Source organism: Gasterosteus aculeatus, chromosome 10, assembly GCF_964276395.1.
Source record: "Gasterosteus aculeatus chromosome 10, fGasAcu3.hap1.1, whole genome shotgun sequence".
Taxonomy (NCBI): domain Eukaryota; kingdom Metazoa; phylum Chordata; class Actinopteri; order Perciformes; family Gasterosteidae; genus Gasterosteus; species Gasterosteus aculeatus.
In genome coordinates, this window is record NC_135697.1 from 17,742,884 (window position 1) to 17,762,032 (window position 19,149).

At 46.4% G+C, this 19,149-nt stretch overlaps 2 protein-coding genes and 1 long non-coding RNA gene across 4 annotated transcripts in view; 1 reads left to right on the top strand and 2 right to left on the bottom strand.

Moving 5' to 3' along the window:
- Positions 1-2,906: 2,906 nt before the first annotated feature.
- On the bottom strand, positions 2,907-5,705 carry LOC120826831 (tumor necrosis factor receptor superfamily member 6B-like). 2 transcript variants are annotated; one of them, XM_040189387.2, is made up of 4 exons: positions 5,452-5,705; positions 4,872-5,286; positions 4,153-4,335; positions 2,907-3,878 (listed from the first exon to the last, which is right to left on the bottom strand). In XM_040189387.2, the coding sequence occupies exons 2-4, from the start codon at positions 5,284-5,286 to the stop codon at positions 3,547-3,549; spliced, it is 930 nt and encodes a 309-aa protein (XP_040045321.2). In that variant the 5' UTR covers positions 5,452-5,705; the 3' UTR covers positions 2,907-3,546. The 2 variants fall into 2 exon arrangements, with proteins under 2 accessions (XP_040045321.2, XP_077937130.1); XM_078081004.1 differs by having other exon boundaries at positions 5,442-5,500.
- On the top strand, positions 4,335-5,942 carry LOC144383479 (uncharacterized). Its single transcript, XR_013450895.1, has 2 exons — positions 4,335-4,718; positions 4,816-5,942. It is a non-coding gene; the product is annotated as an uncharacterized LOC144383479 (long non-coding RNA).
- A 1,740-nt stretch (positions 5,943-7,682) lies between these two features.
- Positions 7,683-19,149, bottom strand: part of LOC120826804 (venom phosphodiesterase 1) — a 16,188-nt gene continuing 4,721 nt past the window's right edge. The window contains exons 8-26 of the mRNA XM_078081005.1: positions 19,121-19,149; positions 18,695-18,804; positions 18,061-18,126; positions 17,891-17,963; positions 17,430-17,538; positions 15,796-15,915; positions 14,645-14,676; positions 14,381-14,508; positions 13,937-14,006; positions 13,715-13,802; positions 13,334-13,506; positions 12,925-12,970; positions 12,596-12,750; positions 12,167-12,302; positions 10,068-10,145; positions 9,854-9,986; positions 9,230-9,386; positions 8,493-8,662; positions 7,683-8,265 (exon numbers count right to left, since the gene is read on the bottom strand). The exon at positions 19,121-19,149 is cut by the window's right edge and continues 91 nt beyond it. Coding sequence (XP_077937131.1) covers positions 8,226-8,265; positions 8,493-8,662; positions 9,230-9,386; positions 9,854-9,986; positions 10,068-10,145; positions 12,167-12,302; positions 12,596-12,750; positions 12,925-12,970; positions 13,334-13,506; positions 13,715-13,802; positions 13,937-14,006; positions 14,381-14,508; positions 14,645-14,676; positions 15,796-15,915; positions 17,430-17,538; positions 17,891-17,963; positions 18,061-18,126; positions 18,695-18,804; positions 19,121-19,149 — 1,913 coding nt within the window. The 3' untranslated portion in view covers positions 7,683-8,225. The remainder of the gene's footprint in view (positions 8,266-8,492; positions 8,663-9,229; positions 9,387-9,853; positions 9,987-10,067; positions 10,146-12,166; positions 12,303-12,595; positions 12,751-12,924; positions 12,971-13,333; positions 13,507-13,714; positions 13,803-13,936; positions 14,007-14,380; positions 14,509-14,644; positions 14,677-15,795; positions 15,916-17,429; positions 17,539-17,890; positions 17,964-18,060; positions 18,127-18,694; positions 18,805-19,120) is intronic.

The window sequence follows — 19,149 nt, forward strand, 5'->3', positions numbered from 1 at the left end:
AGGTTTCACCGTGAGCAGTTTTTACATCACATGTCATTTAGCTCAGTGGTCCCCAACCACCGAAAGCACCACAGAAAGCTTATATATATATATTTTTTTTTTCTGAAAAATGTTTTATTTTGAAAATTGACCAGATTTTCTCCTAATTATGTGCGCTCGTCCCTCTGACAGATTCCCCACTCGTCACCTTTTTCTTCTCAGAGCGCGCGACTGACAAAGAAAATATACGTTTATCAGCAGCTGCTTTGTTTGTGTTCATGTTCACAATGTGGAATTCCCAAGTCAGCTGCAGAACAACTTCATTTCACCAGAACATGAATGAAACCTCGTTGTTCTGTGAGGCAGAGGAATGGAAAAGTCCAGTGTGTGACCGCGGTGCCTCAGCCTGCAGATTATAGAAGTCACTCCCAGAGAATTCAGTAGCACACTTTGTTTGTGCTACGTTCTATATTTTCTTTATGAATGGAAATTTGTGTAGAGGACCTCAATGCCTGTTGATAAAGGGAATTCATTGACTAGATGATGCAATAAAAACATTGGCACTAAAGCTGCATCTGATGTGTGGTGTCAGCAACTCCAACCGCTGTTCACGCAGACAAATGATGTATGTCATAAAAGCAAAACACTGGAGTGAACGTGTCCTCTGTATATTCCTGCCATAATTTACATGTTTGGGAATAAAAACAGCGGTTTTAGAGAGCGGCGGACGGGAAGGTCAAATGTTCCGGGCAGATGCTGCGCTGGGATTGGCCGCTTTGCCTTTTTCTGTGGGACTTAACGAGGGGTCAACTGGCGCCTCCGAACTTCCCCTTTAGGTGTGAATGAGACTGAATCTTTGACTTTATACTGAGAGGAACAAGTATCGATGATGATGATGATGATGATGATGATGATGATGATGATGATGATGATTGGGACAACCTTGATGGGACAAGCCAAGAGACTAAAACGATTCAAACCTTCAGAACAAGAAATATGAGGATCTACAGCCGTTCATGTGCGCCAGAGGTGGAACCTTTAAAAGAAAACAGGTTTTCAACACTAGTGGTACTGCTGTTTTTTTCCTGGTTTATTGTAAAACGCTCAATGATTCAGTGAGGAACAAAAACAATTACAGGAAGAGAACAAAAGAAAAGAGGAAGCTAATGACTGACTAGGAATCCAGGCTGTAGCATCAGGAAGAACATGTAACTGCTGTCCTTTATTCTCTCACAGCTGCACAGTCACAGCACACGGCACACGGCACCGCCCGAGCACGTGTGTTCAGTACTTCCACAGGTACCTCGCATTGAGCCATAAAGGCTTTCTGAGCAGGAAGTCGAAAGCCTTACTGTGCGCTTCCATGCAAGGCGGCTTCCTCCCTCTGTGGTGGTTTCCACTGATGTGATTCCTGGTACGGAGGCGTTTGGGGAATACAGCTGCAGTGTTTGCTGAATCTGTGTAAACCCCCCCCCACACACACACACACACATCTGAATTCTTTGCTTCCAGCAGCCGTCTCTCCAGGAACATGTTTATCAGAGTGCTTTGTGGCTGACGGTCAAACATCGAGGGGTACTTTAAATTGGTTTTCCGGTGGAAATCTATTCTTCAACAACAAAATTAGGTGAAGAGTTTAAAGAATGAGGCTAAAGAAAGAAGCATATTTTGAAAAAAGAAAGAATAAAGGTCAATGCACTTACACAACCAGTGTGATTCACTTTAGACCAAAATAAAGTGCTGACTCAGCATCACTCGGTGGTCTGAAACCTCCTCACTTCCTCCCCCTTCATACCTCATGGTCAGCTATTATGCGGATTACATACAAGTCGATGCTGTGGAATGTATACGATTCACAAACACAGCGTGTAGAAACATTCTGAATAAACTATAATTACATAAAGATTATACACAACCGCATTTATGGGACAAGTATTTGTGAAGCACAATGACATTGGGTTTACTTTGTTACTTTTTTAAGTCTGTGACCAAAAAATCCCCTTCGAGTGGATTATTGTAAAATCTGGAGACAATTGAACCCGATGTGCTCAAAGTGGCTTCGCAATTGTGAGATTGAGCGTATTCATCACAAAGCAGTGTGTGGCTTTTTTGTTGGGTAAAGTTGGGCTTACAATGACACGTAGGGTCTTTCCACCCTTTGGACATATCTGTAGAAACTCTGAAGACACATCATGACACATTATGACACATGCAGTAAGTCAGAAGCAATTCCATTGACACATCACACATAGCTTTATCTTTATTTGACCAATGTGTTTTCAGTTTCACACCTGACAATGACTATAAAGCTACATCCACTCAAAATGATAATCCAAACCTACATAACAATATTTTTACATTATTTAAAGGAGCAGTGTGTACAGGGGATTTATTAGCAGACAGTGAATAAACTAAACATTACTATGTTGTAGAGTGCTTCACATGATGCATTTACAGTCTGCGTGAGCAGATGGACTGAGATGGCTTCTTTTGTAAAAGACCGTCTGAAGTGTTATTTTGTAATAAATCTATCTCAGATTTGTAAAAGAGCAGCGAAGATATATTCAATTACACACAGTTTAACTAAAGGTACTTGCACTTGTAGAGAGAATTGGGTGTCATCTGCATATTGTGATAGCGTTTAATATTTTGTATAATTTTAGCTGAAAAAAAGCATGTCAATGTTAAATGAAAGAGGCCCATGGGTTGAGCCTTGGGGAACTCCGTAACTTATATTAGTCCACTCAGATGTAACAAAGCGACACCTGACAGGTAAATTTAAAGCACTTTCAGGATAAGTCTAATAGTCCTCCCTAGCTTGCATGTGTAGTAATATTGTATCTCGCTATGCTTTTCTGCTCTTACCTTGTCTCTGTTTCTTATGACACAATTAATACTAAACAATGAAAAAGGGAATTGCGAATGAATTTATTTGACATTTCCTTTAATAAAGCATCATTCAAGCACCACACATCCTCCGGATAAACTTGCACACAGCTCTACGCATTTCATATATCATGAAAAAGCAAGCGCTAATCTACCTTTTCCTTCACCTTACCTCGTTTCTATAAATAGCACAATAAATTAAGTTCACGTATTTAGCTGAGACACATGTTTAACTGCACACATAGGAAGAGGTAGGTGTAACAAAGGCCGGACCTTTTTACTCATTAAAGGGTAATGCAAGTGGTGGTTTTGGTTGGTAGAATAGACGTTACAGGTGCCAATTGTTCAGGTTCTCCATCTGTTTTCAATCCCAGAAACAAAACAGATTTGTGTGTTCTGGTGGATAATAAGTGTCTTTGCAGCAAATGCAGACCTTGGACAATCAGTACAATTAAATACCCAAAAATGTACAAACCAACAAAAAGGAATGATGCACCAAAAGCAGTGATTACAGTGATAAGTCATTAATTCTATCAGCAACTATTTGCCTTATTGAGCAACGTTCTCCTGTAACAAATGAAAAAGGTACCACAGCCACAGGGCAGCAACTTTTCACGTTCCAAGGAACACTGTACCAGTCAGACTCCTTTGTATCTGTAACTTGGCACCGTCTGCCTCGGGCTACTGCACGATATTGTCCACCTCGTTCCTGGAATCATTCAGCTCGCTCAGGCTCCACTCGATCCTCTGCAGCTTGCTCAGTAATCTGTGGCCGGCGCCGTCCGCTCCGCTTCTGGTGAGAGCGGCGGGGAGCTGGTGGATTTGTGCCGCCGTGGCCGACGCCACCCACGCGTTGATCCGCGCCTGGTGGTCCGAGAGGCCGAGTCCCGAAGCTCCGTGGTTTTTACCGCTCTCAGACGGGAGCCTGTTTAAAATCCGACGCAGACGTCTGGGGTGGATCTTCTGGTGGACGAAGAAAGCCGGCAGGATTTCTCTCAGGTAGTCGCCTGCGTCTGTGAGAAATAAACGATTGATCAGAAACTGATGAGGAATCATGACAAAACTCATGAGCAAATTACAACTGGCAATGAAATTATTTGACATTTTAGGAGTTTTGTTTTGGTTTTCCTCTAAATTAAAAACTAGCTTTAAACACAGACCTCAAAATGAGTCGGTCTGTGAATTTGAACTTGTGTATTGTATGGTTTCCCTCAGTGGGGCCACTAGAACTAATGACAATAGGATGTGCTGCACAGGGAAAGAGGAGGACATATCACAGCCCCTCACCTTTGCAGCTGAGCCCTTTGCAGCTCGTGCACACGCTGTCGTGCCAGCTGGAGCCCTTCAGCACCATCTGCATCCCCGGAGCGTCGCAGCCTCGGTGCAGCGTGCACTCGTGCAGGGCGGAGACCGTGTCTGAGTAGGTGCCGTTGGGACAAACCTGGCACACGGTGTCCTCGTCGGCTGTACCTGGAGCAGGCCAAGAGAGTTTGTGAAGGTCAGCGCCGAATCTTTACCTCCAACAAATGTGACGTCGGCGGCTCATCGGTGGGCTTGTGAACGCGCCCCCATCCCACATCCCACGGAATGTTCTTTCTGTGTGTTTGGGAACGCCGTCAATGTGGCACGGTGTAGTTCCAGCTGTTTGCCCCTGGGGGGCAGTAAAGGGCTCTTACTCATCCTCTCAGATCCAGTCTAGTCGTGCTGTAATGTCTGTAATGCGTCTGTTCCCACTTTAACAGTGAACAGGTACCAACAACACGCGCATCTGATGGGTTCGTCACTGCTGTTGTCATGGTAACGGACCACGCTGCCCGTGTTTATGGGCTGATGAGAATCAGATTCATAAGGAGGTACGTTTACATTTTGTGTGTGGAGATCAGAGATCAGAGATAAATGTAAGACATAATCAGTGCCCCCCCATCAACACCTGTAAATGTTCTGTTCCAGTTCCTATGGACCCCCCCAGCCGCCCTCCCGCCCTGGCGTCCGCAGCAGCAGCCTACCTCGGGTCAGCACCTCGTGCCCGGACGCGCACTCGCTGTGTCGGACGCACATGTCGAACTCCGCCCTGCGGTAGTGCCCCTGTTTGCACTCGCACTGGCAGTCGGTGTGCGCGGCGCACGGCGTCTTCACCACCTGGTCGTGGCCGCACACGCCGCAGCGCAGACACTTGCCGATGTAGTTCCACAGCTCCGTGAACGAGCCCGGCGGGCACTGCGCGCACACGCTCTTGCTCGTCGCCGTGCAGGTCGATCGCAGGTAGGACCCCGGTGGGCAGCGGTCGCACTCCACCGGGGCGCCGGTGACCGGGTCGGTGTCCCGGTAGGTCCGGACCGGAGCGGCGTCGCCGCGCACCGGAGCGGCGCGCGCGCAGAGCAGCAGCAGCAGCAGCAGCGGCGGGAGAAGTGACGGACACATCTGGAAGGGAGGAGGGAACAGGAAAGGATGGAAGGAAAAACGACATCAAGGAAATACGTCGATACAAATAAAGTCTCCTATTTCACTACACGAATGAAACATACGTGTTATTAATATTCACCAAAAGAGACAATAAAACATGACACCGCGCGCACCTCCACCTACCGTCGTAAACTGGTGCAGTCTGCCAGGAGGATGGCGCTCTCTCCACCTGCCGCAGCTCTATTTAACGGCCTGCAGCTCTGACGTTTCGGGGGAAACCCTCACTGACTGATTCATCTGTTCATCTCAGCAGAGGTCGTGATTACTTCCTCTGTCCGCCTTTTCCTTCATAAAGGTCTCACTGCTCAGCAGAGCTCAACGATTACAAACCCTGTCGGCATCAAAACACGTGCAGCACTGTTTTATTTCAATACCTATTTGAACGGAAATGTGTTTTTTGGGTGCATGATGCTACTCTGTGTACAGCCTGTGCCTTTTATCTGTGATAAAATGCAACTCATGTTAGATCAGTGGTTTTCTGTCAAAGAAAAATGGAACAAAATGGTCCCTGCAGAATTTGTATTGCAATAACGACCTTTTGTGACCTCGCGTGCTTTTATTAATAATAGAATAAAGAAAAGTCACTGAAAGTCACTTTCATGTAACCGCCACAAGTCTTTTTCCTTTTTTTCCTTTTTTTAACTGAAAACTTAAGTTCAATTAACACAAACACGTCTCGAAGGAGTCAACGCAAAGCAGTACTGCAAGTTTAACCAGGTTCAACTTGAACAACTTGTCAGAGCTCTTTGAGTGACAGAGAAGAAGTAAGTGGACGTAACTTAACAGGGCTGTGATGTTCTACATGCGGTTCGTGCTTCACAGCAGCACACTGCTCCTTAATCACTACGGATGCGTAAATGTGGGATTAATTAAGTATTAGAAATGAAATAATAACATATTTTTTTAATTTAATTTCTTTTTTTAATTAAATTTTCTTTTTCTTTTCTTTTTTTAAATAATAAAAAAAAACCTCGCCCCCACCTGTAGTTCCTCCCCCCACAGTACCCTGTTAGATGTTGCTGGTTTTGGATCGTAGTAGTTCCCATTGAGTGGGTGCACTGTGGTGTGCAGGGACACAGAGCGGATGAACCATGAGGAACATCTTGTGTACTAAAGCTTTCATTGCCTTTAGATGTTTGTCCTTTAAGCCTGATGTATTTCCCCTTTTTCACAGCGCGGTGTCCTCCCCCATGCACCCCCCCCCCCCTCGGAGTGACCCCATGAATAACAGCGATGTCACGTCTGTCGGACAGCCGATGTCATTACGAGCACGTGAATGTGCTCCTCCGTCGAGGCGCCGGCGCTGCTCCCTGACCTCTGGCCGACCTTCGCTCTCTGAGCGGGGGTCTGACTGAGTAACCGTCTGGAGGGAACTCAAGAGGCTTTTTCCCACCACTCGTACGCGGTGAGTTTCTGGTGACTCGTTAGACTCGAAACGCCGCCAAACAAACCCACCTGGAAACAAACCTTCCAGCATGAGTGCTGAGGTCAGGGTCCCAAGTGGGACCTCGTTCTGTGTAAACTGCCGTTGACGTCGTCTCCAAATAAACCGCTTTAAACGGCGAGGGCCGTGTTCACTCAGGGGAGGTTCTCCTCTATTGTTCCCGACCTCACGGTGGCGTGGGAGGCTTCACGGGTCCCAGTGACCCGCTCAGTGGGACCAGGAGGACGACGCCACGTTAACGGATGATTGATTCTCCTCGGGTGCGAATGTCAGAGCTTCACTTTCACATTTAGGATGGAGGAAGAAAGTAAATGATTCTACTTCTTTCCAAACAGGGAGACATTACGTTTTTGTTTTCTTTTAGTTGTTGTTCCTAACTGGGGGAAGAAAGTATTTTAACGTGTATTTGGTCATTTATACTTAAATGATATATGGAACTTAAATGAGGGAAAATGTAGGAAATGTAATAACTATCAAATGTAATTAAGATGTTGATTTATGAAGAAGTGATTTGATTTGGTTTTCCACTTTAAATATTAAGTGGTTTAAAAGTGATGCGCATACATGCACATGTATCTCTGTCCCCTTTGGCCGCCTTCCATCATTAGAAACACCGAAAGCTTTGGGGTCTTTTCACATCCTGTTTGTACTTCTTTCACTGGAGCTCATGTTTGGTGTTTTTACATCTACATTCATGAAAAGGGGGAAAAACCGCCAAATCACAGCAGGTAGAGCAGCTGTCTGGTTTTACTTTCACTGTTCCACTGAATCCCCCTGAATCCCCCCCCCCCCATGTTTATTCCTTCTGCCATCGGGAGGGGGAATAAACCCCACAACACACAGCAGCTGTTGATCCACGTTTGATCCCGTTCCCTTAAAGCCGCCTGCCGAGGCACAGAAGTCTCTCTGAAACGTTCATACCTTTTTATTCTACAACAGAAAAGTCATTTTAAAGGCAAACATGAACAGGAAAAACTATTGGATCTCATGGTAGATAATCCTTTCCATTTTTTCCCCACCAAATATCAACAATGGATCAATATTGCTCCAACAACACTAATAATACGCAGGAAACTGACTAGAAAAAGGGAAATATTGTTTCATATTATCCCGAAGCAAAGCTCTTTGTTTGTGGGATTAGTTAAGGTTCATCCTCTGGACAACTAGTATTCCGGGTGTGGGGGAGGTGAGTTTCACTATGAGACATAGAGGTTTGTGAGGGATAAAAGAAGCGCCTCTTTGATCCAGGCAGGAGAGGTTCATCTTCCATTACTAGCAAGGACCACGTCATCCCCTGCGTCGTGTGTCATGACTGAACGCTTTGATTGATTTCGTCTGGCCGCTCGGGTTGGGTTGTGGGGGTCCGCCGTGCGAAAAGTTGGTAGAAGAGGGAGAGGAAAAGGAAAAAGAACCCGTTCCCCCCTGTCACAGGACTGTCCTCACCACTACACGGTCACACAGGCTTCAGGGATCTGCAGCTCAAATCTCTGAAACTGACATTAAGACAATTACAAAACTAAATAATAGGAATATCGTTTGAAGAAAATAATATACAATAATAACTGTTTTAAGGTGAAAAGTAAATAATAAAAAACAAATTGAATAATTAATACATCCGGTCCCGTGTAGGTAAGTGAAAACACAAGAAGACTTACTGAATACTTTTAAAGACGCCAAATATACATTTTGCTGATTTATTTCTCAAAAAAAAGAAATTCACTGTTGTCTGTGAATGGCAGCTGTGGGGCGGGTCTTCATTCTCAGCAGCTCTGGGATTGGTCGATTGCTGCCCTGGTAAAAGTCCAGTCCTGTGATCCACTCGACATCTCTGACTCGTGAGCGGTGGAACCACGTGAGGTCTTCTACCCAATCCGACTCGGCTTGTGCACTCTGTCGACGCAAAATGAAAAGTCACGATATTTTGAATGTGACTTATGTTTGAGTTCATCGGGCCACGTTTCTCCTTTCTGTTGCTTCCTCTTCTCTAAAACAAAGTGGTGACATGTGGCGTGTGAAATAAGCCGGTAGCCTCTCAGATTTCCTGCGGTGAAATCCCTCTCAGCAGATTAGCATTAGCACGCTCATGCTCTCCAGAGGAGGAACCCTCTCCCCTTTAACACTTGCTGCTTCTTTTTCAGCCAAGTATTCGTAGCTGTAAGTGCTCACGTGGGCAAAAAAACGTTTTTCATCAGATTTAATGTACGAAGCGCCCGAGAGGATGAACCCGCCTCCATCTTTCAGAATTGGACTCATCATGTCGCTGCCTGTTTTAAAGGCTGAGTCGGTGTTTCACGTGACCAATGGTTCCTTTAACGAGCCTTCGCTCCTCGTGGGAACATCGACACGGGACCAGGACCCCCTACTGCTCTCTGCCGGGACCACTAGCGGGACAAGTCACAAGGAGACGGGTCGCGGTGGCGTGACCGCAGTGAGGTGTCCTCTTGGCATGTTACTTACTTTGCAGCTCTCCGAGTTGTCGGGTCTGTGAGGCCACAGGAAGGACACGGTCTGCAGCTCCCCGGTGCATTCCGAGACCGGCAGGGCCGAGTCCCTGCAGCCCGTCAGCACCGCAAAGAAGTGGGTGGGCACGGGGATGTTAGTGCCGGACACGAACCTGGAGGCACACACAGACGGTCGGTTGTGTGAAGATGCACTTCGACGCACGTCAGGCCGTCCACCCGATGAATTTTAAGACACAAGCTTTGGTTTCGGGCTTCAGGGCTCAGTGCAGAGCGGTCAAGTTCTTCATCAGCTGTTCATTTATTCTCTGACGTGTTGAATTAGTGAATGTTGAGGCCAGAAAACGCACACTATGCAGGAAATGTTTGTGTTATGGCAGTAGGTTTGGTACGGAGGGAACATGATTGCAGAAGGTACCACTTGTTCATCAGACCACAGCACCAAAGGATGCCAGCAGCAACACCTAGAACCAACTAAAAAACCCTAGTTAGATTTCTAGTTACGGAATATTGAACACGGCCGAGAAAGTAGATTCCATGTGTTCCACCAGAGGAGATGTGAAATCCATGACTATGCGTATTGATCTGGAGAGCAGAGATGATCACATCGTAGGAAACCTACTGCTGGATCTGCCCCGGAGTGTCGTACTGGCCGTCGTAGTTGTAATCGAAGGCCGGCCCCGTCACCACGTTCACCCCGTTGTACACGGAGGCGTATTTCTTCAGCAGGACGCTGTGGAAGTAGTCCCAGATCCCTGCAGCAGGAGACCAGACACGATTTAAATTCAAGGGGTAAAAACTGCAGTTGTTCGGCGTGGTTTTAACGAGCTGCTTACTCTTAAACTCGGGGTACATCGGCACCACGTTGCTCGTTAGTAGAGCATCGTATTCCTGATCCGCTGTCGCATTCAGACCTGCAAACACACAAGGACAGACAACGGGCCTCTGGCTGTTCATGCTGATGTTTAACGCTTTAACATTCAAATGAACGTCTTTAATCATCCTGCAAGGTTTTACTTGTGGTCTTTTTTCTCAGTTTTAAACACCACCACCTTCTGACCCTGCCGCCCCTTTAGATCTGCTCCTGCCTTGCTCATTGGCAGTCGTTACCTGGCAGATGGTGTTACTACATCAGCTCCACCAGCCTCTCCTCCACGCGTCTCACTCCCTGTGTGATCCCTTTGACTTAATAGGATCACTGGGTAATTAAAGGCCACAAGTATTTACCCTCTGCTGCACGGTCCAAACCAAACAGAGGAGCCGGGCAACAGTGTGCAGTTTTATATACATCAAACGCTTTTAGAGGCAAACTGCAATAATAACTTCCATGTGGGGTAATGGCCTATAGCTTGTATGTTGTATTTTATGTATGTAGTATGTTCAAGCCATCTGTGCGCTCACTTTGCCACAGCCGGCTGCACGCTTCATGTGACGCTACGTTGGGAGAGCTTGTTTGTTGGCTTGGGTCCGGGGTCAGAGGTGATGGAACAACATGGTCCTTGTCTCGCTGGTAGAGGCCTCTCAATCACAGTAATCCCGCCCTCAAGCCGCCCTGCTTTAAATGGACTATAATTCACTAAATGAACTTAGAGACTGAGACCATAAACTCATGTTTACAATGTTTACTGAGGGAATAAATCCAGAGAGAAGTAGAGTCATTTCCTCATAGACGTCTATGGGAGCAGAGGAGTCGCCCCCTGCTGGTCACTACAGAGAAGTAGAGTCATTTCCTCATAGACGTCTATGGGAGCAGAGGAGTCGCCCCCTGCTGGTCACTACAGAGAAGTAGAGTCATTTCCTCATAGACGTCTATGGGAGCAGAGGAGTCGCCCCCTGCTGGTCACTACAGAGAAGTAGAGTCATTTCCTCATAGACGTCTATGGGAGCAGAGGAGTCGCCCCCTGCTGGTCACTACAGAGAAGTAGAGTCATTTCCTCATAGACGTCTATGGGAGCAGAGGAGTCGCCCCCTGCTGGTCACTACAGAGAAGTAGAGTCATTTCCTCATAGACGTCTACTGGAGCAGAGGAGTCGCCCCCTGCTGGTCACTACAGAGAAGTAGAGTCATTTCCTCATAGACGTCTACTGGAGCAGAGGAGTCGCCCCCTGCTGGTCACTACAGAGAAGTAGAGTCATTTCCTCTATTTAAATTTAAAACCAAAAATCTGGGGAGAAATGGAAATAGTCCGTGAAATGAAAGGCTGACACATTTTTATCAAGAAGTTGTTGCGTCATCATTCGTGTACCGAGATAAGGATCGGAACAGGCTGATATTCTCTGGAAGTAAAAATTCAGAAAAGTGTGTGCAAAGAGGGACAAAGAGCCAGTGAGTGAGTGTGTAACAGCCCCTCAGGAGGTGTTCACATACCCCACCCATCCAGACTCCCCCGGGGTCATCCAATGACTTCCCATGATGCACAGCGACTCGACTGCTCTACAGCAACGCTTTTCTTCTAAATGCTCTGACTGGGATAAACGCTTCATGGGGACAAACATCGTTTTCTGCATTTATGTACTTGTATGTGAAAGCGTGATGAAAAACAACTAGTCTCATTCTGGTAGATTCATTTGTCAGATCACAGGTCAAGTATCAGCGCTGCGTTTGCAAAGGCAGGAGCAGTTCAAGCCTGCCGGCCGGAAGCACAACGGACGAACAGGAAGAACTTTATGTTTTGTACTTGTTGTTAGATATAGAAGAAAAGATTTCTATTGGCCCTAAAGTGGCGTGGAGCCACAATACAAGATCCAATCACACGCCATGTGGGTCTCCCAACATTAATGTCAACACAACGGACAAAGCGTGAGTGTTGTGCTTTGATTTCTGACCTTTCACTCCTCAACCAGGACAAGACTGTGACTCGCCAAATGAGCAGAAAACACTTTTGATTATCATCATATTGTAAATAAGGGTTGATAGAGGGATGAAGCTTACGCACTCGGTGGGTACAGGAAGGCGTACGTCAGGTTCCCAGCAGCGGCGTACTGGTCACAACGGGGACTCTGGGACGGTCGGAGTCTGACATCGGCCCTCAAACAGTCCGACATCGCCGGGGGCAACGGGTCCAAGTTCATCTACAAGAAAGGGAAAACCTAAGCTTTGGTTTGATATCAGTACTAAAACCCACGAGCATTTCACTCCATAACAACAATCACCGTCTTCTAGTGGTCCTGTCAAGGTTGACAACATGGTTTAATTCAATTTTGGAATTTTGGGAGGAAATAACTCTTTTACCGAAAGGTGGCGCTGTAGCAAAAGCCTGAAATGAATCAGGTCGCTTGATCATTGACACAATGCGTTGGCCGACGATCACTATCTAAACATGAACTAAGTATTAACCTCGTGCACTTTGAATGTCTTCCCTCACCGGCCTGTCGATGGTGAAGGAGCTCCACACAGGCATCAGAGCGTCGTGGCTGAAGGCCATGATGAACCCGTCCTGGTGGAGGACGCAGTAACTGTGGTCAGGCTGCAGCATCCGAGGGCGGCCGAACATCACGTGCTTCTTCTCCGCAGCGGCCTCTGAGAAGGACAAAAAGGTGCACTTCCCTTCAGGCATCTGACCGTCATCAGCAGGGAGATTAATACAACTTCTCTCCAACGATGTAGAGAAAGTTACACCAGGTAACACGAGTAAGATTCATGACACAAGAATCCAAAATACAACAAATATAAACACAAGTTGACATTCCTGACCTTCCTCTGCTGTCAGATTGAGGCGGCTGTTGATGTCGTTTCCACCCTAAAGAGAGAGCGAGACAAAAGAAAACCAAGTATTTATTAATGGAAATGAATGTTTTGTTTTACCTAGTACACATTAAAATACCTAAATATGGTCAGGTATAACATGCTTACTTTGTTACTACCATTATTACGATGACCCTTCGATGCCATGATGCTTTCACGAGTTCTAGAATTTATATCATGCTTATCACAACCTTTGTTACTCCAGATGAACCGCCCCCAAATTGATACCAAACGTGTGGCATGCCCGACGTCACCAACTTCCACAATTTATGTCCCAGAAACGTAGACTGGATGAAAGCCTGAGGAGAAATTTGCAGAAGGACTCTTTATACTTGACCGTAAGCATAGGAAAACCCACCAGGGCCGGACAGGAGCACCCCAGCGGGTCCATGGGGTCGAGGCCGGTCAGCGGACACCGGAGCGGTCCGCTTTGCTCGGGGGGGGGCGCCGGAGCATAGAAGGGCTGCCTCAGGACGTGGTTCATGCTGCCGTGGGTCCCGTTGTTCTCACCGGGGGAGATCTGCATCACGTCTGCATGGAACGACGACCGTTTAGCTTCGTGACGACGGTGAACCGCTTGGGTGTTACACATCTCAACTAAGGTTTAGTTAGCTTTAATACGGCTAGCCATGGTGCTAATGTCGAGTATTTGAGTTCCTCCTGCTGCTGAGGAACAAGAGAATAATATAAGTGACTCACTGTAATTCAGAGTCTGCGATTTACGCGCCCATGAACTCACCACACATGAGATTGTACAACTCGATGTTTGAAAAGGGTTCGATCTCGGTTTTATACTGGAACTTTGGTCCATAACTGACAAACATGGCCTGCAAGAGAAGAAGGCGGAAGACTGTTGAACGGTTGATTTTTTTTTTTTTTAAGTATCAAAACCTATTCAAAATGGAGACGCAATTTGCTCAACATTTGATGTCATCCAGTTTAACAGTTCTTGAATCCTCACATGCATGGTCTCCACATCATTGTCGTAGCCGTGAGTTCCCCCCGAGCAGAAGGTGAGCGACCCTGGATACCTGTGGAGACAGGAACACAGATCAGTCTGATAACCCCTCACATGCATTAGTGGTCCTCACTAAAACCTCTGCAGGAACTTTTTACTGTCCAAATGTCTCACTCTACAACAGCATGAATGAATCTTTTAAGAAAATGCCTTTTGTCTTTGTCTTGTGAGTCACTGAACTGTTCCCTCAAATTTTAATATTTGGCAACAATATTTTTCACTGTGGCATGTTTATTCCTATAAAACACAAAACCATCTGCATTCAAACAGGACGTTCTGTTGCCTGAACATCGTAGGAGGGTTCACCTTCGGATCACCTTCGTTTTCAGACATTTCTTTAGGCTACATCTGTGATCAGGAAACATCTGTCGGGGGAGGGGTGGGTACCTCTCAAACAGCCACTTTGGCTCCACCAGGACGTTAACGTCTTCAATGCGACGGCTGTTGGCAAAGTGGAGGCGCTTGGGTAGATCGGCCTTCAGGTACGGCTTCACCTTTTGGTCGGGCCGCTTACACTGCAATCACCAGACGCACAACCTCACATTTCAAATGATACATCTATTACGGTCTGTTACATTCAGGTTGCACCACCACACGGGTCCTTGTTTCCTTAGAAATGATGTCATGTGTGTGAAAAGAATGAGCACTTACAGTCATGTTGGCCACCAGTTGGGCGGAGTCCACTGTGGGGGAGAAAGAAGACAAGTGCTCTATCATTACAGTTCCACAGAAAAAGCTCTCATGGGCAAACAGCGATTATGATGAAGGACTTCATGCAGCGAGACAAAACAAGACCCACCCAGACACCTGTAGCCATAGCAACGCCTCCATCCATTGAGCAGCAGACAAACATGTAGTTAGTGGTAATCTAAAGACAAGACGGTTTAACGCAGGCCAACACACGTCGGCTCCACAAAGGCCTGTCAGGGTGCCTCCCTGCTTAAGGTGCTGCTGGACCCACAGAAGATAAAGAAAACCTCCTTCCCACAATAAAAGGATCTGCGTTGCTACGTAAGCGGCAGCTGTAATCTTTTTCTTTTGTGTGTGTAACGCAAAGCGGAAAAAATCCTGATTGCAAATATTGCACGCAATCTGAAAACTTGCCCGACTGGTTCTCTGTGTGTCAGGTGAGATTCGGTGGTGCCCACAGGCATGTTGGTGCTTCTGGGATGACTGAACATTGATGCAAACACACAGACCTGAACACCTACAGACCTGAACACTTACAGACCTACAGACCTGAACACTTACAGACCTGAACACCTGAACACCTATAGACCTATAGACCTACAGACCTGAACACCTACAGACCTACAGACCTGAACACTTACAGACCTGAACACCTGAACACCTATAGACCTATAGACCTACAGACCTGAACACCTACAGACCTACAGACCTGAACACCTAAAGACCTACAGACCTGAACACCTAAAGACCTACAGACCTGAACACCTACAGACCTACAGACCTGAACACCTGAACACCTATAGACCTACAGACCTACAGATCTGAACATCTACAGACCTACAGACCTGAACACCTGAACACCTATAGACCTACAGACCTACAGACCTGAACACCTGAACACCTATAGACCTGAAGACCTGGAGACCTGAACACCTACTGACCTACAGACCTGAACACCTATAGAACTGAAGACCTGGAGACCTGAACACCTACAGACCTAGAGACCTAAATACCTGCAGACTCGTAGACCTGCAGACCTGAAGACCTGCAGGGTCTGAGGCGTCACCTGGACTCTGTGAGGGTCGTGAAACTGCTCCAGTATTTCTACTCACACGGGCCGTTGTCTCTGGTCCTGATGCGTCCTAGCGCCCCCTCAGTGACCCAGTAGTTCTTGATGTCGCCGACCAGCTCCTGAAGAACCTCCTTCCTGTCGCAGCTTGTTTCCTCCATGCCTGCAATGGCAGCCAGCCGCTATATCAATCCCCCTATATAGCAGAATACACTTGTTGAGGTTCCTCTGAAGCGAGCTAAAAAGATGGTGGCCGACCCCTCTCACCCCGGACAAAACCTGTTTGTGCCCCTTCCATCTGGCAGGAGGCTGAGGTCCATCAGGACTAAGACCTCCCGCCACACCAACAGTTTCTTCCCGTTGGCAGTCGGGCTCATCAACAGAGCCGGTCCCCCACTGACTGACTATAACACTCCACCGGTCACTCACCTTCATACTGCACACGTCACTTTAGCTGCAATTCATCACTTTGTCACCTGTCACTTTGTTACTTGTTCGTTAGTGCACTTTATGCTTAATATTTTAAATGTTTAACTTTATTCCCTTGTTTTATACTAACTCATAGCCTTATTCTACTAACCCATTGCATTAGCATTTCATTTTACTTTATTTTATTACTTGTGCACTGCTGTCTTGTTGTCTACTGTCGCGTACCAACCGCCAAGATAAATTCCTTGTATGTTTGACATATTTTGGTAAATAAATGTTTCCTGATTCCTGTATTTCACACCATTACGCTGCAGGTGCTTCGTTGCGTGGTCGCCGGTGCCCCGGGCTTCTCCATGTCGCATGTTGAAGTGTCCCTGAGCAAGACACCTAATTGGCTAAATTACCTGTAATGTCATGTAATCCCTAATTGCTCCCCGCACTAAAGATGTAATGTAAGTTGCTTTGGATAAAAGCGTCAGCTAAATGACCTGTATGTATATATATATATGTATATATATATATATATATATATATATATATCGGTATATACTGTATATATACGATGAAAGTTGGAACTTGAAGCTCTAAGCAGGGACAGCTGAGTCTCTGCCATCTCCCATAATGCACCACATGAGAAAGAGTTTTCACAACGCTTCTGGCTCAGAACTACCAACGTCTCCTGGTTCCCGGTTCGGGGGTGTTGCCACGGGAACGATTGGCTTCTGCAGACAGCAACGATGAAACTTAACGTTTTGAACGTGTTGTTGGTTTCACACGTCTCCGAGGGGAAGTCCCCCCCCCCCCCCACACACACAGATACACCTTTCCAGTTTGTTTTGTCTGTTGCTCTGAGTGTCTTACAATGGTGCGGATTGGCTTACGTTGTAGTTCCTCTCATCAGGGCTTTTGTACCTCTAACAATGACATGTTGAGGGCTGTCTGCTGCTGCCAATCTAAAGCGAGTTTCTCTGCACGCTCAGAGAACAGAACTGTGATCTGAACAACAGCAACACTTGTGTGAGTTAATCGGGAAAGTGACGAATATGTGAGCAACATACAACACATTTCAAAGCTCATTTATTTATTTATAACGTTTTCTACTCATTTAAAGGGTCTTTTGTAATCTTATCCCAAACGTGTGTAACTTGAGTCTTGGTATTGGAGGCACAAATATGTAGCTCACACATTGAATAGAACATTGATCCCGGACGTTGTGGTGGTTCGTTTCAGTCAACGGGTCGAGCGTACCGTGATCTGCCACGATGACGATGTTCAGGCAGCGGTGGAGGCCGATCTGCTTGAGGCCGTTCATGAGCTGACCGATGACTCTGTCCACCCCCTGGAGGGCCTCGATCACCTGGAACACAGGAGCACCTCTCATCCTCTCTCCATGGATACCATGCCAATGAACAGATACGCTGGGACTAATCTAGTCTTTCACAGGGCGATAATAACGTCATTTATTTTATGTCTGTGGTGAAACACTGCTAAAGGACTTTGATTGGTTCTAATGGCAAATTCATTATATTTTTATGAAGATTGTTCAGCCGTTGTTTGAAGGACTTCAGACTTTTTAAATTGATCTACAACACGCTTATCTGTGTATACGTGGTCAATTGCCACCAATAAATGGCCCTAATTCGTTCCGGGTCGATTGGTATCAATATCCTTTAAAGCATTGTGTGAGTCAGCGGGTCAAGTGAACTTACCCCCCCGCTCACAGGACCGTAGCTGTGTCCAGATTTATCCGGTTCCTCGAGGTACAACGTGTAGAAATCTGGTCTGGGAGCAAAATGTCTGGTGTTTTTTTGCTCTAAAAGCCACTGAAAATATTGTGGCAATTGCTGAACACGAGTGAGCTCATTGCAGCAAAACTCACCTTTTATCATCTGGCAGCTGGAGCCACTTCAGCACAGTCAGCACCCGCTCTTCAAATGGCACTTTGCTGTAGAGTCACAAAGGAGAGAGAGACAGACAGACGGGTATTCAGAACTGTGACTGCAATCAGCTTCCATCTGAAGCTACCTGAGAATTCAGTTTGCCTCTACAGGAACTTTATTTTGTCTAACCACGTTGGAGAGAAGAACATACTGTGGATTTGAGTGTCTTTGTCTGGACAAAACACATTTAGTTTGGTTTAGGGAGGCCTGAATGTAAAGATTGTTGAAAGAAATGATCCTTTTTGTGGTGATGACAGACTCTTCTCCTCCGGGTTTGATCGCAGCACAGAAGAAATGAGGTCAAGCCAACCAAGGACTCCAGTACTTACAGAATCATGTGATACATAAACAGTGTCTTTTCTGTAAGCGTCGATTCCCCCAGTTCATTACTAACATTAAAATATTTATTTTTGTATTCCAACATTTCTGAAATCTTCTGTTGGCAAATGAGGCATTATCTTATAATAAGACATTTAGCGATACAACGAGATCATGACCTCCATGTCCTAAACTGGAGTAACCATGGACCCCCCCCCCCCCCCCGCACTTAGAGGAACACATGTGTGATCGTACCCGTTGTAAAGCCTGTAGATGTCGGGGAAGCTTCCGTTGATTTTGACGTCCGACCCCGGCCAGAAGAAAGTGCCGGCCTTCAGCCCCTGGAACTTCGCCGTGTGCCAGATCTACGAGGACAGAGAGGACGCTGAAACGCAACACCACTGATGTTCTACATTCCAAACAGGCTTATTCCAGGAGACATGTGCTACTAGAAGTGTGATATTAGCAAAACCGTATTCACACTAAATTAATCTGCTCCTCCCACTGAATAATGGAAGACGTATCGTCTCATTAAGGGACATACTCATAACCAGAGCATAATGGTTTTCAAGGCGAACAAAACAAGACGTTTCTCTCAGAAGGCGGTAGAGGTCAGAAGAAGTCAGATGAGGTCTTGATCTGTCCTATTATGGCCTCTCAATGAAACCCCAGGACACTCACAGGCTGTCCCAGGTACCAGGCAGGGTTGT